General features: G+C 45.8%; 1 protein-coding gene across 5 annotated transcripts in view; it reads left to right on the forward strand.

Annotated features, from left to right (window-relative positions):
- Positions 1-25,333, forward strand: part of ZBTB40 (zinc finger and BTB domain containing 40) — a 64,490-nt gene that overhangs the window by 10,471 nt on the left and 28,686 nt on the right. For 3 of the 5 annotated variants that reach the window (XR_005590425.1, XM_039509345.1, XM_039509341.1), the window contains exons 2-6: positions 5,673-6,479; positions 7,152-7,285; positions 18,719-18,914; positions 19,524-19,666; positions 23,500-23,692. Coding sequence is in view for 4 of the 5 variants with exons in the window: in XM_039509345.1 (XP_039365279.1) it covers positions 5,735-6,479; positions 7,152-7,285; positions 18,719-18,914; positions 19,524-19,666; positions 23,500-23,692 (1,411 nt within the window). In the remaining variant the exon portion in view is untranslated. Of the gene's footprint in view, positions 1-5,013; positions 5,084-5,672; positions 6,480-7,151; positions 7,286-18,718; positions 18,915-19,523; positions 19,667-23,499; positions 23,693-25,333 lie in introns of all 5 variants that reach the window. The other 2 variants (XM_039509342.1, XM_039509344.1) reach the window with 1 other exon arrangement.

The raw sequence follows: 25,333 nt of genomic DNA on the forward strand, positions 1-25,333 counted from the left end.
CAGTGCTGTCCGTACTCCACCTCCCTGTGGGGAATAACGGACAGCGCTGGGAGCCGCGCTCCCAGCGCTGAGGCTTTGACCACACTGGCGCTTTGCAGCGCCGCAATTTGCAGCGCTGGAGCAGGGTGTGTTTTCACACCCTGCTGCAGCGCTGCAAATTTGTAAGTGTAGCCAAGCCCTGAGATCACAGATGTTAGAACAGCTACATTCCGTAGCACTGTGGAATAGTGCGCATGAAGGAAATTGCACGAAGCTATTTTTGGTGGCCTGGATTGGACAGTGCTATTGAAGAGAAGGCAAAAGCTTGTATGTCATGTCAGGGTGTGAGGAATGCACCCCAGTGGGCACCCCTACACCCATGGGACTGGCCTGAAAACCCGTGACAACGTATTCACATTGACTTCGCTGGCCCCCTTGAAGGAAGCATGTTCTTGGTGGCAATAGATGCCCATTCTAAATGGCCAGAAATCTCTATAATGCAGTCCACTACTGCGGAGAGTACTATCCAAAAACTACGAGGACTCTTTAGTCGTTTTGGTCTGCCAGAACAACTTGTGAGCGACAACAGACCGCAGTTCGTCTCTCAGGAGTTTCAAAATTTTATGAAGGCAAATGGGATACACCACATCACATCAGCACCATATCATCCATCCACCAATGGATTAGCTGAAAGATTTGTGCAGACAATGAAACACGCTTTGAAATCAGCAAGGGGACAACACTCCATTCAAAAGCGTCTGGATACCTTCTTACTTTCCTACAGAAACGCACCTCATGCTACGACCCACGCATCTCCGGCCTTTCTAATGATGGGACGACAGCTGCGCACTTGCTTTGATCTGCTGAAACCTTCTGAACCCCGACAAATTGTGCAACATCAGCAGCAAAATCAAGTTATCAGACGGGCACCCAGAGCAAAAGAGCGAACCTTTAGCCCGGGACAGCCAGTTTTGGCTCGGAATTATACTTCCAGAGCTAAATGGGTCCCTGCCACAATCATCACTCAAACAGGACCTGTTTCCTACACAGTCCGGACTGCAGAGAATCTTACCTGGCGGCGACATGTAGATCAGCTGTTGCCAGGTCATGCCAGTCCTCAGGACACATCTGCAGTTGAGTGGTCTGACTTCACCACTTCTGGTGAGACACCGAATCACAAATCACCTGTTCCTGACTGTTCTCCTCCATTACTGCCGGCGGCTGAGATACCCCTTTGCCCAGCACGAGCTGATGCCACCTCCTCACCTGTTTGGGCAGCGGACCCAGAGCCCATGGTGCTTTCGGGTGCAACAACACCAGAAGTTCGCCGTAATCCACCTAGAGACAGAAGGGCCTCCTCATCGGCTGGATCTTTAGCTAGGGCGAACCCACGGTTATGGGGCAAAATAATCCCCAGGGTTTAGCCGGGAATGGAGGCAGTCTACCCTCCTTCTCTAATCTAGTGTGTGTTTTATTTAGGGGATGATCTTATTAGGGGGGGAGGAATATGTTGTGTATTTGGTTGTCATGGTTTTTGTTCCTATGGCAACTGAGTTAGATTATTAGGGGATAGCCCAGCCGGTTTCGGCCGGTTGGGTGAGCTCTGTGTCTGTAAATAAAATGGTAGTTTTGTTAGCTGTCTACTGTCTGGCCTCAAGTGATTTCTTCCTAAACCGGCTGCCCCCAAGGATATAACAGCTCCGGTGCCCCAGAGGAACCAACAACTGCACAGTTAAGCTGTGCTGTACAGAGGGTTTGAAATCCCTAAAGAAGTGAGTTCACAAATCCGTGAGCTTGGCTCAGAAGTGGCCTCAGCGATTCAGGCTGAAAAAGCAACAGAATTGTCTTTTCCTTTCAAGTAGGGATGGCAAGAGGCACATAGAGAACATGCTGTCAGTGCTTAGCAGATAAATAACCAGCAATAATGATGACCTGAAAGATATACCCAGTACAGTCCAGGCAGTAAGCCAGCTTTCCAAAAAGTCATCCATAAAATGTCTGGAAGCTGAAGCTAGACAAATTCAAATTAGAATTAAGACACACATTTTAACAGTGGGTGTAATTAACCATTGGAACAAACTACCAAAGGAAGAGGTAGATTCTCCGTCTCTTGATGTCCTTAAATCAAGACCAGACACCTTTCTGGAAGATATGCTTTATCCAAACACAAGTTTTTGGGCTAAATCCAGAGGTAGCTGAGTGAAATGTAATGGCCTGTGATGTACAGGACGTCAGGTTAGATGATCTAATGGTCCCCTTTGTCCTTAAACGTTATGAATAAAAGATATGTAGTCTGCCTAGGGGGCGTTACGCATCTTGGACAGCAATCCTGAGGATGGACATAGCAGTCACCTTTAATGTAAAGGAAATGCCCAGTCTCTTTGGGATCACAGTGGCTCTTTAGGACCCTGCAAGTGGATGATTGCAAAAGGGGCTATGACTTTGCAGATACAGACTTAGTGGCTCAGAAGCACTGGCAGCCATGGTCTGTGACCCTCTGCTTCAAGGTTGTCTGTCTTGGAGAAGGGGCAGGGGCCTCTGAGGCTGGTCTTGGATTTCTTGTATAATGTCTTGACCCTGCAACCTTATCTTCACTACTCCTGACCAACAGTTTGGTGGGAAGAGGACTCTGGCTTTAGTCTTGGCACTGTGATGTTTAAGCAGACAGGTGGAGGAGACTGATTCTTTGGACAAAGCTTTGAGGATGGGGCTGAGTAGAGAACTCTTCTTCCAGGACATAGTATCAGAGGGTAGCCGTGTTAGTCTTGATCTGTAAAAGCAGCAAAGAGTCCTGTGGCACCTTATAGACTAACAGATGTATTGGAGCATGAGCTTTCGTGGGTGAATGCATCTGACGAAGTGGGTATTCACCCATGAAAGCTCATGCTCCAATACATCTGTTAGTCTATAAGGTGCCACAGGACTCTTTGCTGCTTTTCCAGGACATAGATGCTCCCTATTCTCCGTTCACAGGGAGTATCCCATCTTTTATTCCATGTCAATCATGATCAAATCCCATTTCAGACACTAGAAATCCTTCAGCTCTAGGCAAGCAGCAGGTGGGCTAATGCTGCTGATGCATTGAATCTGGCAAGGAAAATGGGTCTCCTTCTGTCATATACACCAGTGTAATTCCACTGGTATGAGTTGTTACTCCTGATCTACAGTGTTGTGAGAGGATAATTGAGCACATATGTTTAGCAACCCTGAGCCCAGGTGGCTGGTCTGGAGAAGAGTTACAGAAAACCAGTGGTAATAGTGACACACAGAAGCCACATCTACCGTGGATCCAGGGAAACAGAAGGTTGGGCTGTTCAGTATTCAGATTTATACATATTCATGTAAAGGAGCCTCTATTCTGTGCTCTAGGCATTCCTTGATGCATTTTGAAAATACATTTATTTCCCCCGCCCCCCCCTGCATCTTGTGTAGCTCAGAAGCTTGTCTCACCAACAGAAATTGATCCAGTAAAAGATATTAACTCACCCACCCTGTCTCTCTCCTATCCTGGGAGCAACACGGCTACAACAGAACTGCAAATAACTCTGTCGGTGTGTCACTCTGAACTGTAGAATCTCTGAGTCAGTGTGAAGCGATGGAAACCTCTACAAGCATGGTCGAGAGCTCTATTTGTCACCAGATCCAATCATCACTAGGATTCAGAGTCTGTTCTCATGTGTACTGGTATACTGAGGCACATGACATTATGAATTGCACCCATTTGACAGAATGGGGCTTTCATCACCAGGCAACTGAAGACCCAGGCCTGGGGTCCACAATGGGAGATAAGTGCTTAGAAAATCACAGGAACAACACTGCAATCCACAAAGCCTGAGTTAGGTGGGGAGAGCTGGGCACTTAAGAATATGATCCACAAAAACCAGCACACTAGGCAGGGAGCCACCTACGCTAGCCAGTGGGAGATAATGAGCAGAGGAGTGTGTCCTAAGCCCTTCCCCAAGTCTGGGCTACAGAGATGTGCCTATTTCTGCTAGCAAGGTACAAGTGGGGGCTCCTCTGCTGGAGTCAGGTGACTTAGGCACCTGTGATAAATGAGCGGGGGGGAGGGGCGTTGTAGCGCCCTTTTATGGATAGCCAGCCAGCTAGCTATGGGATCCCTCTTAGTAGTTGTTCTCTACTTTCTCTACCTGTAAAGGGTTATAAAGTCTCCCTGCATAGGTAAAAGGAAGGGAGTGGGCACCTGACTAAAAGAGCCAGTGGGAAGGCTAGAACTTTTAAAAATTGAGAAAAAACTTCTCCTTTGTCTTTCTGTGGTGTTCTCGGGGAGAGAGAGGGAACAGGGCAGAGCTATACTGTAAAAAGCTTGGGCCAGGTATGAAAAATTATCAGATCATATCTAGAAATAACTCATTTGAAACCCTAGATATGTAAGTAGATCAGGAAATGTCCAGGAAGGCGCGATTAGGTTTATTTCTTTTATTTCTTTATGGCTTTTGGATTCCTCTGTGCTACCCCCAAATGCTTTTGTTTTGGCTTGTAACATTTAAGCTGGACCTCAAGGGAGTTATTTTAATGCTTAATCCTTATAAGTGGTTCTTTTTAAAATCTAGCAATAGTCTGAGTGTTCAGATGTATTTTCTTCCTTTTTGTTTTAATAAAATTTACCTTTTTTAAGAACAGGATTGGATTTTTGTGTCCTAAGAGGTTTGTGCACATGTTTAATTAGCTGGCGGCAACAGCTGATTTCCTTTGTTTTTCTTTCTCAGCTCTTCCCCGGAGGGGGTGTGTGAAAGGGCTTGAGGGTACCCCACAGGGAGGAATTACCAAGTGTGCCTTCCTGGGTTCTCAAAGAGGTTTTTGCACTTGCGTGGTGGCAGCATCTACCTGTGCAAGGTCAGAGAAAAGCTGTAACCTTGGGAGTTTAATACAAGCCTGGAGTGGCCAGTATTAATTTTTAGAATCCTTGCAGGCCTCCACCTTCTGCACTTGAAGTGCCAGAGTGGGGGAAAAGCTTATGCTCAAATAAATTTGTTAGTCTCTAAGGTGCCACAAGTACTTCTGTTCTTTTTGCAGATACAGACTAACACGGCTGCTACTCTGAAACTTAATAAGTCTGTGACTTCTGAGCCCCTTTACACTGTTGGTACGTATTTCATAGGTGTGCTTTTCAGGAGTGAAATTCACCTGTGTGGAGCGGCCCAGCAAAAGTCCTATATGCCTTCAGGCTTGCTTGAGCTCCCAAAACAAGATTTAATGGGACTCAGATGGTACATAGGCATTGTGTGGGCCCTCTGCATGCGGCAAATGGAGTCAGGTGACCCTATGAGCTTGGCAAGAAAATCCCAGCAAGATGTCGTGTGTAATGTTCAGATGGTGGGTATAACCAAGTAAAATCAAACCCAGTTTTCACTATAACTCTCTTCTCCGCATTTGTGCTATTTCTCTGCCAGATTGAAACTCTGAGCAGTTATGAGTTTAGAGCAGATTAAAAAGAAAGTCACAAGACTGTTTTTATGATGGAAAAATGTGATTTTGTTTGCATTGTCTGTTCATTCTCCTCATTCTTAAATATACCTTAATTATGTTGGCCATTCCTGTTATAATTACTGAACTGATCCTTAGAAAATTAATGAAAATTTTAAACAAAAACTGGAAGGTTTTTTTCAGCTGTTTCTTTCCACCTTGCTATTGGCTGAGAAAAGTGGTAACAAGGTATTTTGTTTTATCTGTAGCTGGTTCGCATTAAAGCAGTGCGGCATCTGAAGGAGGAAGAGGCCAGTAGACCACTGGAGCAATGGAGCTTCCCAATTACAGCAGGCAGTTGCTACAGCAGCTTTACACACTCTGCAAAGAGCAGCAATTCTGTGACTGCACCATCTTCATTGGGACTGTGCACTTCAGAGCACACAAGCTTGTGCTGGCTGCTGCCAGTCTGCTCTTTAAGTCCTTTCTGGATAGCACAGACACCATCTCCATTGATGCTTCTGTGGTGACTCCTGATGAGTTTGCTCTTCTGCTAGAAATGGTGTATACCGGCAAGCTACCACTTGGCAAACATAACTTTACCAAAGTTATCTCTGTGGCGGACAGTCTGCAGATGTTTGATGTGGCTGTTAGTTGCAAAAACTTTCTCAGTGACCTCATCAGCTGCTCCACTCAGAATCAGGTAGTGAGGGACAGCTCCATTCAGACAGTAGATTCATCCAGAAATAATATTGATGCTAATGAGCCACCCCAGATTGAAAACCCTCCTGCTGAAGATGCTATGGATGCTCAGCTTCCTGAAAAGGCTTCAGCTTCTGTTGGCCCTGAAGAACCTGAAATGGAGACAGTCACCTCCACCACAGCGCAAGAAATTACTGTGACTCACACCTTGGGCCATGAGGAGATTCTGGAGGAGGAAACCCCAATGGATTCAAAATCCCTCAATGAGGATTCAAATGCCCATGCTGACCACCATTCCCCTGCCAGACAGGACAGCTGTGAGGAAGGGGAGGCTGCTGAGCCTGTGAAGAAGACAGAAAAAATTGGTGATCCAGGTGAGCAGCTGAGACTCCAGTCACAGCCCTGTCTTCCAGCAATTTGCAGCTGAGCTGCTTAATTGGTTCCTGGTGTGGGTGTGGGTGGTGGTGGTGGTGGTTAGTTTAGCATGTGTTCCCCCGCTAATGCATAATTCTGAAGCAAGAGTCCCCTTCTAAGAATTCAGTGGATGCCCTCTTCCCCTTTGAACCTAAACAGATCCCATCTTGCCTTGGGCATTACAAAGTCTGCTTCCTGATGTACTGTTGTTATTTCACCTGAGCTGCTGTGAGCAAAGCCTGTTCTGCCTGTATGTGGATTTCTGCATCTGACATACAGTAGAATCCATTTTTGGTGCAGAGGAAGGGAGGTGCATAAGACAATCTGTGGAGCAATAGGTGACCACAGAAGTCTGCTAATAGTACTTTAGCCTTTAAACTATTGTTCACCATGAGAGGAAATAAAGGTTGCATTGTGTTTTAAGTACCTGCTTCTAACTAGTGTTAAACACTTTCCCCCCTGCAGGCTGGATGGTCTGTAAAAGGAATCTGTGGGTCAGTTTTTCCCTATTATATCAGAGGTGATAGAAACCTTGTGTAAAGTGCTAGTTATAAACTGATGACTGTCCATCATCTTATACTTTCCATGAATCCTTTCAACAAATGAGTAACTTGTCTCACTCTTACATGCAGAAGCAGAGATCAAAACCTGTAAGCTGGATTTCCTGCTTCAGTATGAAGATGTTTTCTCAGAGGCCCTTTCCGATACCAAGACCGTGCTGAAGAGACTGGATGAGTGCAGGGGAATTGAAGGGTCTCAGAGAGAGGTAGGTGTGTTTGCCAGACAAGCAAGAGGCTTTTCCCCTTCCCTCACCCTTTTAATGGTCTCTGTGTAGGAAATCCCTTCCTGAAGTTTGCCAGAAATTCTGACAAGTCAGATCTATGTCTCTGTGTTCCTGAAAATTTTTGACCACTGGTAGGCACCAGCCATAAGCCTTTGATTTCAAGATTTTTTTCTCAGTAAAGTATGCTTGTTCTTCAGATGGACAACACAAAGCAACAGATCTACAAAACCAAACAGCAGGGAGGTTGGAGTGGGCTTTCTGGAAACAGACTCCTGTGTCATGTTGCTTGAAGAGCAAGGCCCTTGAGAGAACAATGCCTGTGAAAGAAGCATGTGTGAAAGCAAGCTGGCTGGGGCATGTAGTCCAGAGATTTAAATGTATACAGCTCCCTTAGGGCACTTTAGTTTGTACTCTAGGCCTCACTAGTACTGGCTGCTTGCCTCCTATTTGTGTTGTTCTCTTTAGGAACAGTATCAGTTTATTATTGTAAAGGACTGATATATGAGATGGCAAAATTAAACTTTGTATGATGGGATATACAGACTCCTTACTTGCCAAGGAGTTAATGAGAGCCTGTGGGCCCAGCCATCCTCACCCCTTTATACCTGGGCAAGGTGTCAAGCCTGGAGGGAGGAGATAAAAGAGGAAAAGTCCAGCTCAGTGGTGGGTGATTGGGAGAGGGAGTAGACCACTGGACAGGACTGGCAAGTTCCTGCAAAAAAAACTAGTTTAGGACAGGACATTGGTAAATACTACTTTAAACTGGGAAAAATAAAATTGTTGTTAGAGTATACTTATTAAAATTACTGAAATGCCTCTGTCTGAAGGCGGCTCATTCATCATTTCTGTGTTCTAAATGTTGGGTTTTCATTCCTCACATCTGCTTAGGCTTGAAGCCTGTCTTTATAGAGGAGGTATTTAAGGCCAAAGCACAGCCTTCAAAGAGCATTTGGGCCACCGTTCTGTGATGGACCATGAACAGACATCCTCGGCACCTAGACCTGTCACTTCTCTGTGTACTAAATCACTGGCTCCATCTTCAGCTTCTGCACTGTACTTGAAGAGAGGCCTAATTACTTAGTCTTCTAAATCTCGGGCCCTTACTAGTGCTGAATCAATGAAGAAGCCAAAAGCATTCATGTTGGTGCCTCAGCCCAGGACTTCAGTTCTTAAATGAGCGTCTGGTACCTTGGTGCCAAAGCCTTGAAACTGGGCTTAGTGCAGAATTGCCCAAAAATATCAGGGGAAAGCATTACAAGCAAGGTACTTCTTGATCCCAAAGAAAGAAGTGGATCTGAGAAGTCAAAGCAGTTTCATTAATTCCTTCTTCCTCACCTGTCCTGAGGAGACTGGAACATGGCTCTTGAGCTCAAGGATGCTTACATCCATGTAGCCATCACAAGAAGCTGATGTTGTGTGGGGAAGAGGCAGGGTCAGGGCAGAGTGCTGCCTTTTAGTCTATCCTCAGCACTGTTGGCATTTGTCTCAGTTCTCTGCTGTGTAGACATAGTGGAGAGCTGCAGAGAGCCAGTTGCAGCTCCCTGATCCTTGGCTGCCTGGCCCTGAAGGATGTTAGAGCAGCAGGGGGCCTACTCGAATTTCACACTGGTGTAAGATCTGTAATAGAGCTTATGCCAATGGAGGATCAGGCATGGTGGATCTTGGCTCCACCACGTTCTCCAGCACACCTAGCCCACTTCCAGCATGCCCTCTCCTCCAACTGTCCCAGGACATTACACCATACCTGTGGGCTGTGTCCTGCCTTCATTTTTCTCTGACTTTGTAACTCTGCTCCTTTTATTTTTCAAACATAGTGAAGTTTGCATTCCTTTGATCCTACTATGAGCTGGTGCGTGTGGACCCCTGAGCCCATGCAGAGCCCCTTTGACTTCACTGGGGCTCCCTGCAGGCTCAGAACTCTGCCCACACAGGATCAGTTTGAAATCCAAACTATTTTTTAGCTATCTGACTGCACAACCTCATTTGGACAATTTTTCAGCAGCTATATATAAATGCCAAATAAATGAGAAATGGATTTTCTTCAAACCTTCCAGAAAATCATTTCTGCACTGTGAACGAGCATGAGAAATTTTGGTCCCAAAGGTAATTGGGGAGGAGGAGGAACCTCAACCCATTGTAACTGAGGGCTTAGGCTAAAACTCCCCACTCAGCCAGGACTATCATTTCCTGAGCTTCCTAATGGGATAAACAGGCTCTGTAGGCATCTACTCCAAATCCACACTTTATTTCCAGGGAGGTAGTCCTGGTGTCATCTTCAGGAAAACATAGTGCTGTGTGTTGAAGTAATGCTTAAAGTGCAAGTTCACCTCAGAGAATTCCAGCTCAGTACATATAATTAAGGCTGTAATTGTGTCAGTGGCAGGACTGAAAGGGTTTTCTTTCCTTTGTGTTATATTACCAGTCACTTGTTGGAATCTTTCGTATATGCCTTCTGGCAGCGGTGGACAACCTGGGGAGCTTCTGGATTTCTATGAATATTGTGTGCCTCGGTTTGCCCACTTGTATTGCTATCTATGGGCATGTCTACACTACAGCAGCTACAATGGCACAGCTACGGCTGTGCCCTTGCAGTACTGTGGTGTAAATGCTCCCTATATTGACAGAAGGGGTTTTTCCATCAATATAGTTAATCCATCGCTGAGAGGGGATGGCTAGATTGATGGAAGAATTCTAGCCACGTCTACATTGGGATTAGGTCAACCTAACTATGACACTGAGGGAGCAAAGTTTTTCACAATCCTAAACGATGAAGCTAAGTTCGTCTAATTTTTAAGTGTAGCCCAGGCTTTGGTTTCAAGGGGTACACCTACACTGCAAAAAAAAAAAAAAAAAAAAAAAACCAAAACAACAACCACCCCGTCTTGCAGCAGCAAGTCTCAAAGCCTGAGTCTATAGAGCCCTAGTATACAATCTGTAGCTCAGGCTGAAGCTTGGGCTCTGAAACCCTTGGGCTATTTTTAGTACTGTAGCATGAGTCCAGCGAGCCAAGTCCTGGGCTCTGAGACTCATTTGCACTCATGTTTTATTGCCAGAGTCATACCCAAGGAACTAACATCTTTCCAGAGACACTCCTTGTGCTAAAGAGACGGGGAGGAGTGCCTGAGGCCACGTTTACACTTACCTGCTGGGTCGACGCGGCAAGTTCGACTGCTCGGAGTTCGAACTATCGCGTCTGATCTAGACGCGATAGTTCGAACTCCGGAAGCGCTAGTTCGAACTCCGGTACTCCACCGCGGCAGGAGGAGTTGCCGGAGTCGACCTTGGAGCCGCGGAGTTCGCTTCGCGGCGCCTGGATCGGAAGTGAGTCGAACTAGGGTAGTTCGAATTCAGCTACGTTATTCACGTAGCTGAATTCGCGTACCCTAGTTCGACCCCCGACCTTAGTGTAGACCAGGGCTGAGTCTCTACTTCAGAATCAGACAGTCCTTAAGAACTATAGACAAGTGACTAGACGGGTCCTGGCAGAACAAAGGGGTAACTGCAAACTAGGTGAAACCAGCCCTCCGAATCTCTAGAGGAGAAGGAGTGGAAAACAGAGACAGCAGTGTTCCTAAAGTCCTTAAAACCACAGAGACTGATAAGTTCAAGAGAAAGGAAGAAAGGGACATGTTTCCTGAGTAAAGAGGAAATCTTTTTGGTCTGGTCTACACTATAGAAATAGGTTGGTGCAGCTTATGTCAACCTAACTGTGGAAGTGTCTACATTTAAATTTCACTCCTGCCAATGTAACTGCCTGACTACGCTGACTTAACTCCACCTCCATGAGCAGCGTAAAGTAAAGCTCGATGTAGTTAGGCCACTGCAGTGTCAGTGTAGACTACTGTTACTGGCTTTCAGGAGCCATCCCACAGTGCCCCACACTGACAGTACAATCGAGACAAGCGCTTCTGGTGCAGACACGCACTGCCAGCACAAGGAGCAAAGTGTAGACACACACAAGCAGTGTAATTACTGCAGCGGCTGTATGCCCATGTAGGTTGTCGACTTAATTTTGACGTGGCCTTTCATTGCCAGACCAGCCAAAGCTGAAGGATGCTGTAGTAATAATAATGGGTTGAAATTTAATTTAAAAAAGTGCAAGATTATACACTTTGGGAGTAATGAAAAGAATTACTGCTGTAAGCTGGTGGTTCATCAGTTGAAAATGACAGCGGAGGAGAGAGATCTGAATGTATTGGTTAATCACAGGATGACTGAGTAGAGCCCTGTGAAATTATTTTATTTTTTAGCAAATTTTGTGTTTTATCCATGCACGGGATGGGAGACCCTAGGAGGGATGTTTTGCAGAGTGAGCCCACACTCTCCCACCACCCTGACTCCTTGCTTCAATGTGTGCACTTCAATGTGTGCACAGGGTCACAGCACTGTTTGGGGTTGGCCCAGCCCCGCTCCATCTTCTGGGGGAGGAAGTGGGCCAAACCGTGTGCCAGGTTGTGATGCCTGGAGCAGGGTGCCAGACCCAGGATAAGGGAAGTATTAAAGCCTTTGTACAAGGCATTAGTAAGACCTCAGCTGGAATACTCTGTAGGATTTTGCTCACCTGTGTTCAAGAAGGAATGAATTCAAATTGGAACAGGACAGAGGAATGGAGAGCCTGTCTTAAGAGAGAAGTCTGAAAGAGCTTGTTTAGTCTACCAGCAGGGCTGTCTGTAGTGGGGAGTGGGGCTGGGGACAAATCCGCCTCCCCACTAGTCTCCCATCCATCTGATACACACTCCCTCTCCCCCATCTGCCTGACTGCCTCTCTCCTCCTCGCCGTCTGCCCAGCTGCCTGCCTCCTCACCTCCCCTCCCACCTGCCCCTCACCTTCCCATTTGTCTCCTCACCCCGCTTGCCCTCCCGCCTCACCTCCCCACCCGCCTCCTCACCTGAATATCAGGACAAATGGCGTCCCAATCGTACATTGGTCGGGATGTGGGACAAAGGGCTAAATATTGGGACATTCCTGATTTTATCGAAGCGTGGGGCCCCCCAAAGTGCAGGGCCCAGGGCGGTTGCCCCGATTCACCCTACTCAAGGGACAGCTCTGCCTACCAGAAAGAAGGCTGAGAGGGGATCTGATTGTTGTTTATAAATACATTTGGGGGAAGACACCAGTGAGGTAGAGAGCTATTTAAGCTAAAGGAAATTGTTCGCACAAAAACAACTGTGGATAAACTATCCATGAATAAATTTAGGCTGGACATCATAAGAAGGCGTGGGGCTCTGAAACAGCCTCCCAATAGAAACATAGCATTGTAGGACTGGAAGGGACCTTGAGAGGTCATCTAGTCCAATGCTCTGCACTCACTGTCTCTTCAGACTAAACAAACCCATTTTTTTCAGTCTTCTCTCAGAGGTCATATTTTATAGACCTTTAATCATTTTTGTTCCTCTTCTGAGGACTTTCTCTAGTCTGTCCACATCTTTCCCGAAATGTGGCACCCAGACCTGGACGCGGTACTCCAGCTGAGGCCTAATCAGCTCAGAGTAGAGTGAAAGAATTACTTCTTGTGTCTTGCTTACAACAGTCCTGCTAATACATCCCAGAAGGACGTTTGCTTTTTTTGCAACAGTGTTACACTGTTGACTCATATTTATCTTATGATCCACTATGGCCCCAGATCCCTTTCCGCAGTGCTCCTTCCTACGCAGTCATTTCCCATTTGGTATATGTGAAACGGATTGTTCTGTCCTAGGTGGTGTACTTTGCATTTGTCCTTATTGAATTTCATCCTATTTACTGCAGACCATTTCTCCAGTTTGTCCAGATCATTTTGAATTTTAATCCTATCCTCCAAAGCTCTTGCAACCCCTCCCAGCTTGGACAAACTTTATAAATGTACTCTATATGCCAAGTAGTGGTGGCAAAAAACCTAGTTAGTTTTAAGATAGCGTTTGATAAATTTATGAGTGGGATTGTTTGACATGGTTGCCTTCTATGATGGAGGAGTGAGGCTTGATGGCTCAGGGGATCCTTTCTGGCCCAGTGTCTTATGTCCTGAATCTCATGCTTCAGGCCTTCAGCCAGTTCCTCCTAAGGGTCAGGAAAGAAACTTTTTCCTCCCTGCGAAAGTCTTATTTTATTTTTCTCCCCTTCCTCTGAAGCATCAGGGATGGCTATGGCAGGAGGGGGATGCAGGCTATGGGGTGGGACTGGGGATGAGGGGTTTGGGATGCAGGAGGGTGATTCGGGCTGGGTCTGAGGGTTTCAGAGAGCAGGAGGGGGATCAGGCTGGGGCAGGGGTTGGGGCGTGGGGGGAAGGGGCGACTCAGGGGTGCAGGCTCCAGGCAGCGCTTATCTCAAGCAGTTCCTGGAAGCAGCAACATGTCCCTCCTCCAGCTCCTATGCCAATGGTTCCCAGCCAATGGGAGCTGTGGGAGGCGGTGCTTGCAACAGGGGGAGCGTGCAGAGAGCCCTCTGGCTGCCTGTACATGTAGGAGCATGAGGGGGAACATGCTGCTGCTTCTGGGAGGTGCGTGGCAAGCTCCCGCTCCCCAGCTGAAGTGCCAGAGTGGGGCAAGCCCCTGACCCTGCTCCCCGGCGGGAGCGCGAGGGCCGGATTAAAAGGCCTGACAGGTAGTTTGCCCACCCCTGATTTAGGGAGATCTGAGGGTTTTTGGTTAGAATCTCTCTGTATCTCTCGTATAAACTATTCCTATCTAATTTGGTTCTGGGCTGGCTGAAACCCGCTTGGAAATGAGAATAAGACTAAAATTGCAGTAATTTGGGGAAGCATGGAAGAGCTTTGCTGGTGTCAAATCTTATCTTCCTGTGCTGTCTGAGAGGAACTCAATTCAAAGTATTGCACAGCTCATTTTGTTCCCTTTACTGCTAGGTTCAGATGAAATGGGGGGAGTGTTGATTTTTCCATGTAAAATAAATGTCATTGTGCTTGTGGATCATTTCCATTATGTATGAGCCTGTCCAATTATTGCTGCCGTTTTGCAAAAGAAGGAATTTTTTGGACAAAGTTATGAGGGAGTAAACTCCTTTATCCTTAGCATCCTGAATATTGGGCAGTTGGCTGAAACTTTGCTTTCCTTAGTAAAGGCAGTTCTAGAGAAATGCTCTCCGTTGCTGAAGTTCTGGTCTATGACAAGGCCTTTGTCCCTGGTTTTAGAGCAGGGGTCTCAAACTCCAAATGACCACGAGGGCCACATGAGGACTAGTACATTGGCCCGCGGGCCGCATTTACTGACACCTCCCCCCCTCGCCACCCTCGGCCCCTCCCCCACCCTACCCCTTCGATGAGGCCCCGCCCCTGCCCCCATTCCAACCCCTTCCCCGAAATCCCCACCCCAACTCCACCCCCTCCCTGCCCCCAAGGGGTGCAGGAGGGGTGTGGGGTGTGGCAGGGCTCAGGGCAGGGAGTTGGGGTGTGGGGTGCAGGAGGGGTGAGGGGTGTGGCAGGGGGTCAGGGCAGTGGGTCGGGGTGCAGGGTGTGGCAGGGGGCTCAGGGCAGGAGGTTGGGGTACAGGATGCGGCAGGAGACTCGGCGGGGTCGGGGTGCAGGAGGGGTGTGGCGTGCAGCAGGGGTTTCAGGGCAGAGGGTTGAGGTGCAGGAGGGGTGCGGGGTGCGGCAGGGGGCTCAGGGCAGGGGGTTCGGCTGCAGGACAGGTTTGGGGGGCGGGCTCCGGCCTGATGTGCACTGGGGGCAGAGCAGGCTCCCTGCCCCTGGTGTGGGTCGGGCCAGAGCTGCTCTAGGTAAACAGTGGGGGAAGGTGGGGGGGGCATGAGGAGCTCGCAGGCCTTAGAAAATAACCCCGAGGGCCACGTGTTTGAGACCTCTGTTCTAGAGTATGTCAGTTGATTGACATTTTGTGGGCTGAGGTTGAGATAGGGGTTCTCTAAACGACGTCACTGTCTTTTAAGGACCCTCTTTTCAATTATCCATGAGAATCCAAAAGACCTCTGGTTTCTGAATTGGCAGCATTGGAATCGGAGTGCAGATTTTTTTCTGTGACTTCTGTGTGCATCATGACATTTGATTAACTTTGTAGTTTGGTTATAGCCTGCTTGTTTTTTCTATGGTTCAGATATGTAAAACTAGTACCTGTGCTATCCATACTGATGATAACTCTGTCTGCACTGAGAGGGGAAGGTTCTGATGGCTCTTTTACTTTTGCTTCAATGTGTGCACTTCAAAAATTGCTCACTAAAAAAACAACTTCCTTTCACAGAGGATTGATCATTATGTCTCTGAAATTTTCCCAGCGGAAACCTTCCTTTTATAAATTGTAAGCCTTGTATTGCAGGAGACTTTGCAGCAATGCTTAGCTAGAACAGTGTGTGCAGCCTGTCTCCAAGAGAATGTAAATAGGATTGAATTATGGAAATAGCAACTACCTTGTTTAGGGATGACTTTGTTAACCAAATGTACTTCGGATTGTGGGTGTGATAGAGTGGGATGGGGGAAGTCCTGCACCTAGCATGACCCCTGTATCTTGTAGTTTTCCTGAGTTCCAAGGATCCATTCTGCTGTCCCTCAGGCAATCACTTTCTCTATGAAAGTGCTGTGCAGGAGCAAATCACACAATAATGGAGTTGCATGAGTTGCTCTGTAGCTAAGGTGTGCTAGGTATCCTGTTCTAAACTCTGGCATGTGGTTTTGGGCATTTTTTTGTTGTTGCTTTTATCACATCTCATCATAACTTTTCAGAAAATGCCCTTTTGACTTTCATTAGATTAACTAATCAAGCCATTTTTGGATAGTGCAGCTGATTTTAGAGAGTACTGCTTACTGCCTCTGCTAACTCTCATAAATGTGTCAGGATTTGTCTTGCAGGAGAAGTACACATGACCTGACTAATAACAAGACATGGTTTAAAACCAAGGAAGTTATTAATGGTGATGCATGTTGCTGTAGCACTAGTTATTAGCTGACCAAATTTAGATTTAAATAGGAATTCCAGAAGCACTTATAAGTTCCCTAGGAATTCCTTACAAGTTCTGCCGTTTCTCTTGCATGAGTTTCTGTTAAAACTCACTGGGCCAACTGTTGTGTGCAGTGTTGTTCGTCATATTGGTCCCAGGAGAAGGGTTTTATGAGCATTCTAAACAATGCTGGAGAAGCACCAACTCTCTGATGCAGATGTGGTGTTTAGGAACTTAGCGTTTTAGTCACAAAAATTGGTTTGATGTGTTCAAGGCTCTTTACAATGAAAAGGGTTTAAAACGTTAATTTATAATAAATGAAAGCTTAGATTCCATCTAAATGTGATATTTCTTCAGCTTTTCCAGGACCTGAAGGCATTTTTAAAGTGTCATAGCCAATAACTCTAAAATGCACTATTTTCGCCTTCCTCCGAAGCATGGGGCAGGGGTCGCTTGCTAAGGAGTGGGTGGATCGGCTTATGTGGCCTGCATCTTGCAGGAGGTCAGACTAGATGATCATAATGGTCCCTTCTGATCTTGAATTCTATGATTCTATGAGTCCCCCCTCCACCCCCCAAATGGTGGAAGGTTCTAGTTCTCATGGAGGGCTGTGCCTGAGAGAGGCTGTTCTAGAAACACTGAGAACAGTGGGGGTTTTCATCTTCAGAAAACTCATCCCAACAAGTCCCCTTTCCTTCTCCCCAGCAAGTTGGAAAAACATTCACCAATATAGAGACAAGGTGGGTGAGATAATATCTTTTATTGGATTGATTTCTGTTGGTGAGAGAGAGACGCTTTCGAGCCACACCTTGACTGGTCCCTTAGCATATGTGCTAACTGCTTATGCTAAACAATCTGTTGCATCTTGCATTTTTCTGTGATGCTTGGAGTACCTTTCCCGGACTTGTGACTCAAAAGCTTGTCTCTCTCACCAACAGAAACTGGTCCAATAAAAGATATTACCTCACCCACTTTGTCTGTCTAATATCCTGGGGCTGACACAGCTACGAGTGCACTGCGTTCACCAAAACAGCCCATTGAGAAAGACCTGCAATCGGGAGCTTGAGTTAGCTATTCTGTTTACCTTTAATAAAAAATTACCAACAATGCTACTTACTTTCTCATATAAGCAGTGAAAGTCTGATCCTGGGAGGTGCTGAGCACTCTCAGCTCCCATTCACATAAGTGGAAGTGGAATGTGTTCTGCATCTCACAGCATCAGGCCCTTAAAGAAAGGGGCCACATGTGCAAAACCAGAGAATTTACTAGGTCTGGTTATCAACTTTTTATTCCAAAATGCTCTTCACATTAAAGATTTTTAAGTGAATACTCCAGACATGTTTGCATCACCATTCTTCCCACAGGTCCTTTGTAACAGAACCCTTGATGTCTGTGTTCCTCTGTTTGGCAGTAAAAATGCCATTAGCAGGGTAAGAGCTGGGGCTCATGCAGCTCTCCCTCTGTGGATACTCTTTGCAATAGCGCATTGCACTGTCACGCAATCCTAATGTATGAGCATTTACACCTGCTACTAAAAGCAAGTGCACCATCCCCGATGGGGCCTAAAGCAGCTATCTTCAGTCTTTTTACCATGGAAATGAAAGTGACAATGATAGCAGAAAATAGCCCAGCTCCAGGGAGAATGGCCATGCGCTCTGCTTCAAAGGTACTTTTGTGACATCCCTGGAGTCTTTAATAAAGGATGCCTGCTCTGAAGGGCCACCTTCTCTCCTTGAGACTAAGACAGCTTGTGTCTTAAGGGGTGGTATTTACAACATTAATGGGCTCTAAGGACTGGCCATGAGAGCTCCAGCTTTTTTTTCCCCCCTGTTATATCCCCAATAAATAATTGCCCTAGCAGCACAAGCACATCCACCCTATTGTGCTGGTGTGGGACATAGTGATAGACTTTAGAACCCCCCATTCTGATCTTACCACTGCCTGCTGAAGCTGCAGGTGCTTGGCATTGCTGAAGATCAGGCAGCAAAACTTTTATGGTGTGGTGTGCCTGGTTTTCTGACTTGAGGTCAAAGGTTCCCAGATAGTCTTGCTTAAAAAAACCTTCCCTCTCTCCATGCACACAAGTGACCTCCTTGTTTTGCAGTGAAATCTAGTATTCCCCGCTCCGGCCTTGGGTTGCCAAAACTGCTTTGAATGCGTTTTATTTGGTCCCTCAGCATTGCTGGAATCTGGCTCATGTACAGGCTCCTGAAGAGATGTATTCAGACCTGGAATAGGGCCACTTGCCAGCTGCAATTTGTCACACTGACAATAAATATAAAAGCTGGTTGAGTAGGCTTGTCGTTCTCCTTCTGAAGGCTTATGGGTGAATTAAAAAGACGTGTTCCTGTAGCTGAATATGGAATTTGGTGTGGTTGGAGAGATGAACGTGCCCCTCCTCTGGGCACCTCACCAGTTGGTGGGCTGAAGCTCTCTGCTGAGCTAGGGGCTGTGGGTGGCTGACCTTTTGTGTACGTCTGCACAGGGCAGTTAGCTGTGTTACTAACCCCGGCTAGCATTTTCCTGTTGTCTTACAGATGCTAGTGGCATGCTTGGAAGATGCAGAAGAACAGTCAGCGTTCAAGCGACTGCTCAGCAAAGTGAGGGATGAGCAGAGTCTGGATGCTGAGACTGTTGTGTCTGTACTGGAGCTGTTTCGAAACACAGATCCGAAGATAAAAACAGCACTACTAGAGAGAGAGCAGGACAGTGGAGAGACCCTGCAGCAAACAGGTAGGAGGGCAGGCGTACCCCATGGGCATGAGAGCTTTAGAGAGCTGGAGCAGCTCTTCACCAGTTCCTCCAAAACCATTCAAGCATGTGGATTTAATTTCACTCAAGCCCTAGCTCTCTCTTGTGTGTGTGATATATTCACAAACACTAACAGAGATCTCGAAGCTTTTCAGAGCCGGATTTTGCATTTCCACTCTGACTGCCTGCAGTGGAGCAATCCCAGACATTTCTTTGACCTTCACTCACTGTAGGTCTAAATCAATGGCTAGGTGGCCGGCATGGGCCAGTTCTCTGACTGTGCCTCAGGATTTAAAGCTCCTTTCTTATTTGAGTTTGACATAAAGCAGTGGCCTTGCAAACCTGTCGTTAACCTCCAGCTTGCTTTGCGGCTTTGTGCTCTGTTAGATAAATGAGACATTTTCCTTTCATAGAGTTTAAAGAGAATAGTAAAGTGTTTTTCTCTGCTGCTTATGCTCAGGATAAGCTTTGCTATTCACTTAGATCTTTCACAGAGGCTCGCTCTCTCATTTCAGTGGAAAATACCTTGCTGTCACTTTTTTCAAACCTGACTTGTTTTTTCTCTTGCATTTCCAAATCTTTCTTCCCCAGGGAGCACAGAAGAGGGAAAGACCCTGTCTGCTCTATTACTGGAATACAGGGAAGAGCTGATTCAGAGCATAACACAGCTGAGCCCCATCATAGAGTTCCTAGAAACAGGAGAGGAGGGACTCCTGACTGGCTTGGAGAAGCGGGTAACAAATCTGAAATAAGGAAAGCTCTGTATGTGCGAGGTGTGTGTGTGTGGCTGCACAGAACTTTATCACATGATTTGCCAGGTCACAGTTGCTTCCCTGACCTGGTAACTACCTTATTTACCCTGCAGAGCATGGAATAGAAATAGTTAATAGTTCAGGTCCTCCCATTAACTTTCTAATTGAACCATGTGAATCTGAGAGCTGAATTGCAAAGGTTCAGCACTGAGATGAGCACTCCCAGTCCCAGATCTATGCGCCCAATGTCCCACTGGCCGAGCTGTGGGAGGGGAGGCAGCTAGTGTTCTTTATAAGTTCTGTGAAAGTCCATTGTAGTAAACCCAGAGAGCAATGCCCTACCACAGGGTTGGGAAGATCAGGTCAGGACATTAAAACACTAGTGTTGAATACCCCCCAGCCTGATTAGTGGGCATGTCATTCTGTATGTGTTTGTCTAAGTTGTCAAGTTACCTTTCAGGTAACTCTCCAAAGGTTTTGGCTTACTTAAACTGGGCAAACAGTTATTCATATGTGTAGAACATCCCCATATATGCAGAACATCCTCTTATCAATTTTTGATGTTCAGCGTAGTTGAAATTTACAAAGTGCAACGCTTAGTGTTTCCTGTTGGATTATCAGCGCTCACCTGTAAGTGACTGCACTGTGCACACAGACTGGACTAGCCTGAAGGACCTTCTGTTTTATACAGTCTAGCACTTTCTGCATTGTCTGGGGAGGGCTGTTTACAATCTGTCTATGCACACCAAAACTCGGAATGCTCTTGCGTGTGTCCTGTGATATTTTTGGTAAAGGTGCCTGCAGCCACATTTCTGTTGCAGTTAGTTGGGCTTGTTTGTTCCCCTATGACACGGTATTGCAATGAATAAAGAGTACCCTTGGGGCCACTGGTGTGAATGAAGCCTGCTTTCTGTCTGAGTGGGTTTGACTTGAGGGCACAGCACCTGAGCTGAGAATCTCTGTTCTTCCCTATGATAGTCTCCTAAATTACTGTTCGTTACGGGCTCTTTTCATTAACTGCTCCCAGCAAAATATCTCTGAGCATGAACTCTGCTGCCAGCCATTCTAGAAGGCCAGAGAAGGTGCTGTTATCAGCATCCCAAGTTTACCCCTCTTGAATTTAGAGATTTAGCCCAATGTTTGGTAAACTTCCTCCATTGAAGGAGACATGGTTAAGTGGGAGTGGGTACATGAAAAGGAAGGGTCACATATGAATGTAGTAAAGCAGTGAGCATCCACCACAGGTATTACAAGGCCTGAGGCACAGATGCTCCAAGAGGTTACATGGATCTGAGCTCTTGGTCCTTGATGCTGCATCAGGAGTGTAGATCTGTATGCATTAAGAGCAAGTGGAGCTAGTTGAAATTTTTCAATTTTTGTTGTTGTTGAAAAACAATCATTTTTTGAAGTCTTAAATACTTTTCCAAAACGTCTGTTTTGTTCTTTGTAGTGGTGTGTTTTGTTTTATTTATAAAACTGTAAAATGTAATGTATACTTCTTCGTTGAATGATGTCCCTGTGGGCACCTTTGAGCTCATAATTGGAGATTTGTGGTAGCAGTGCCCAGTTGGGTTGCACATGTGCGGTCCCCATCTTGTGCTGCTTCAGGCAGTTAACTGGCATTGTGCAACCACTACCCTCCCACCTCCCCTCTACTTTGGAGTTTCGCACTAGTGCTCTGCAGTAGAGAAGGAACAGAGAGGGGGTTGGTCGCACAGCACCAATGAATCTCGTGAAGTGGCACGAGATGGAGACTGAGCATGTGTGACCTAACTGAGCACTGCTACCATAAATCTCCGATTATGAAGCAGGGATGCACAAACACCTAAAGTGGAGCACCCACAGGGACACACATCTTGAAGAACTTACGTTTCTGCACAAGGAAAGTAACTTTCTCTTTTTTTTTCCCACAACCCTGATTCACCCCAAGAGCAGTTCCATCCTGCACATTGAATGAGGCAGGGGTCCCATGGAAACAATAGTACGTGATCATTTAATTAAAAGCTATCATAATGCATACAGACAAGGGGGCTGAATTAGGGTTGCATGTGCAACCTTAACTGTGGCATTTCCTAACTTGTGAGAGCTTGACTTTTCAATCATAATATTCTTTTAACATAACTTTTTTATGCAGTTTCCTAATTTAAAAAATAGATAGAAAAAACAAAAATTCCATCATGTAAAACCATACCGACCCCCAGGCTTGGTCATCAGCAGGGTCTGGACGTTTTAACAGCCACAGCACAGATCTACAACTTGAGCTAACAGAGTAATTTGTAGCAGGAGGAGATGAGGCACACTTTGCCGGTGGGTTTCACAGCTATTTGCTGACAGCTGAGGAATGTAGAGTCTGCTGTTTGTAAAGGGTTTTCTTGCATAGTGCCCATGCTTGACTGTGTTTGGAATGTGGTATCTGTTATTCCTTGTGAAAAGACCATCTCTTTGGCTACAGCCTGTATTCAGGAAGTGCAATCTTGTATTCAGAGAGTGTTTCTAATCTTGTTCCAGGTATTTGTTATACCATGCATAAGGGATGGTCCGTGGCTGGGTCATATAAATAAATCACTGTTAACAAGTAAAGTATTTATTAAAATAATAAGGTTTCTCTCCCTTCCACCCATATTCCAGGAGCAAAAAAAGAAAAATACCTGAAAAAACAAACCAAAAAAACCTGAAACTAAAAAAATTTTAAAAAGGAAATTTATTTTTGAATAAATGAACAATCTTTTTGGAACCTGCAGAATGAAAATAACATTGAAATTCTTTGTCAAACATTTTCCTTCTTTTTTTTTTTTTTTTTTTTTTTTTTTTTTACCAACTCTAAGTGCCAGGTTCAGTGGAAAAATGTAATCTGACCTTGTGCATAGAGGGAGGTCAATAAACTACATATACTTATGTGATGGGTTCCCCAAGGTGCCACCTGGAACTGGGTGCCACTGAGCCCTCTGTGCCGCCACCAGGGCTCCCTCTCACACTGTGATGCTGTGACAAGCCGAAAACCTCTCCAGCTACTGCACTTACACAGACATCCACCCAACTGCATTACATGAATGCTTCCACCCGCCACTCATGAACCAGCAATAGAGAGACTCCAGCCAATTCCCCCCGCTTCCCAGCCTCACACCCCAGAGCTGTACCATCTTGCCCCGGTCAGAAGCCTGACCTCTGTAAGTTTATTACTCCGTCTGCCACTTCTACAAAGGAAAGTGGATGTCCACAAGCCCTTACAACCTGAGCAGATTTCCCAAGCACTTCAACCAAAAAGCACTGTTTTAGGTAATATATAAAATAGGTTTATTAACTATAGAAAGACAGATTAAGTGATTATAAGTAAGAAGCGTACAGATCAAAGTTGGTTACCTAAGAAATAAAAGTAAAATCGCAATCTGAGTTCTATAAACTAGACAGAATTTGAATCAAGCAGTATCTCACCCTGATAGATAATACAAGCAGGTTATAGATCTTCCATATACAGGCTGGAAGTCTCCTTCAGCCTGAGATCACCCTCCCCAGTTCAGTCTTTGTCCTCCAGATGTGTTTCCTCACAACCTGTTCTTCTGGTTGACAAATGTCAGTCACATATAGTGTGCTAAGATACCAAAGTTACAGGTACCTTATAAATACTTCAGAGTGTGATGTCAAATGCAGCTGAAGCACTGGATACAGTAAATGCAATACTAGAAAAAGTATAAAAAAGATTATACAAAACTAATAGAGCATTGTGTAATCTTATACCATTTTAGGCCATCTTGAGTCATTCAGATATAAGAGTCATTAGGAATTTCTCGTAACTGGTTGTTTGCTTGTTCCTGCAGGTGATTCTGGATTGCTGTGAAGGCAGCTCCCACAGGGAGGCAATGGAGAATCTGCTCAGGAAGGTGGTGGAAGAGAAGACCCTGAAAGCTGAGAGCTTGGTAAAACTCCTTGGGGCTGTAAAATCATCATTCCCTGATCTGCACCTTCTGCTAGACAATTTGGTGGCAGCAGCAGTTGTGTCTGATGGCACAGGTATTAATGGATTTAGCTCAACAAAGAGAATCCTAGAATCATAGAATATCAGGGTTGGAAGGGACCTCAGGAGGTATCTAGTCCAACCCCCTGCTCAAAGCAGGACCAACACCAACTAAATCATCCCGTCCAGGGCTTTGTCAAGCCTGACCTTAAAAACCTCTAAGGAAGGAGATTCCACCACCTCTCTAGATAACCCATTCCAGTGCTTCACCACCCTCCTAGTGAAGAAGTTTTTCCTAATATCCAACCTAAACCTCCCCCGCTGCAACTTGAGACCATTACTCCTTGTTCTGTCAACTGGTACCACTGAGAACAGTCTAGATCCATCCTCTTTGGAATCCCCTTTCAAGTAGTTGAAAGCAGCTATCAAATCCCCCCTTATTCTTCTCTTCTGCAGATTAAACAATCCCAGTTCCCTCAGCCTCTCCTCATAAGTCATGTGCTCCAGCCTCCTAAGCATTTTTGTTGCCCTCCGCTGGACTCTTTCCAATTTTTCCATATCTTTCTTGTAGAGTGGGGCCCAAAACTGGACACAGTACTCCAGATGAGGCCTCACCAATGTTGAATAGAGGGGAATGATCCCGTCCCTCAATCTGCTGGCAAAGCCCCTACTTATACAGCCCAAAATGCTGTTTTCCTTCGTGGCAACAAGGGCACACTGTCGACTCATATCCAGCTTCTCGTCCACTTTAACTCCCAGGTCCTTTTCTGCAGAACTGCTGCCTAGCCATTTGGTCCCTAGTCTGTAGCAGTGCATGGGATTCTTCCGTCCTAAGTGCAGGACTCTGCACTTGTCCTTGTTGAACCTCATTAGGTTTCTTTTGGCCCAATCCTCTAATTTGTCTAGGGGTGACTTGATCACAGTCTATAAATACCTACATGGGGAGCAAATATTTGATAATGGCTCCTGCAATCTGTCAGAGACAGGTACAACACAATCCAGTGCCTGGAAGTTGAAGCTAGACAAAATGAGACTGGAAATAAGATGTACATTTTTAACAGGCAATTTTTAACCAAGGCTAATTCTCATCACTGGCAATTTTTAAATCATGATTGGATGTTATTCTAGAAGATCTGCACTAGGAACGATTGTGGGGCAGTTCTGTGGCCTGTGTTACACAGGAGATCAGACTGGATGATTACAGTGGTCCCTTCTGCCCTTAGAATCCATGAGTCTGTGAAATCTTCAAAGTGTTGTAGGCTCAGCTCAAATAATGGCCAGAAAGTCTGGATGTTTGTCTGGACTTCAGTGCACGTCTGAAAACTTACTTTTATAACAGCAAAAATTGAGACTATTTTCACAAAACACCAGATGAGTGAAAGAACAATGGGATAAGAGGACTTTGCCAGTGACAATGGTTTGTCCCTCCCAGGGCCCATGTTACGATACAGAGCAAGTGTTACCATATGCAAGCCCATAACTGCTTCTTGGTGAAATTTAAATCTAATACTATTGCAACCATATTGTTAAATCTGTTAAATACAAGAGTGTTTCTGTCCAGTATCTAATTACAAATAAGCTTTTAGTTAATCACATGAACATACCGGCACTGGTATCTATGGTTGCATACACTGTTCCTTTTATAGGCAAAATTGCTGAACTCCACTGTTTGATTGTAAGTGTCTGGGCTCATCCCT

This window comes from Mauremys reevesii, linkage group 21, assembly GCF_016161935.1.
Source record: "Mauremys reevesii isolate NIE-2019 linkage group 21, ASM1616193v1, whole genome shotgun sequence".
Classification (NCBI taxonomy): Eukaryota; Metazoa; Chordata; order Testudines; family Geoemydidae; genus Mauremys; species Mauremys reevesii.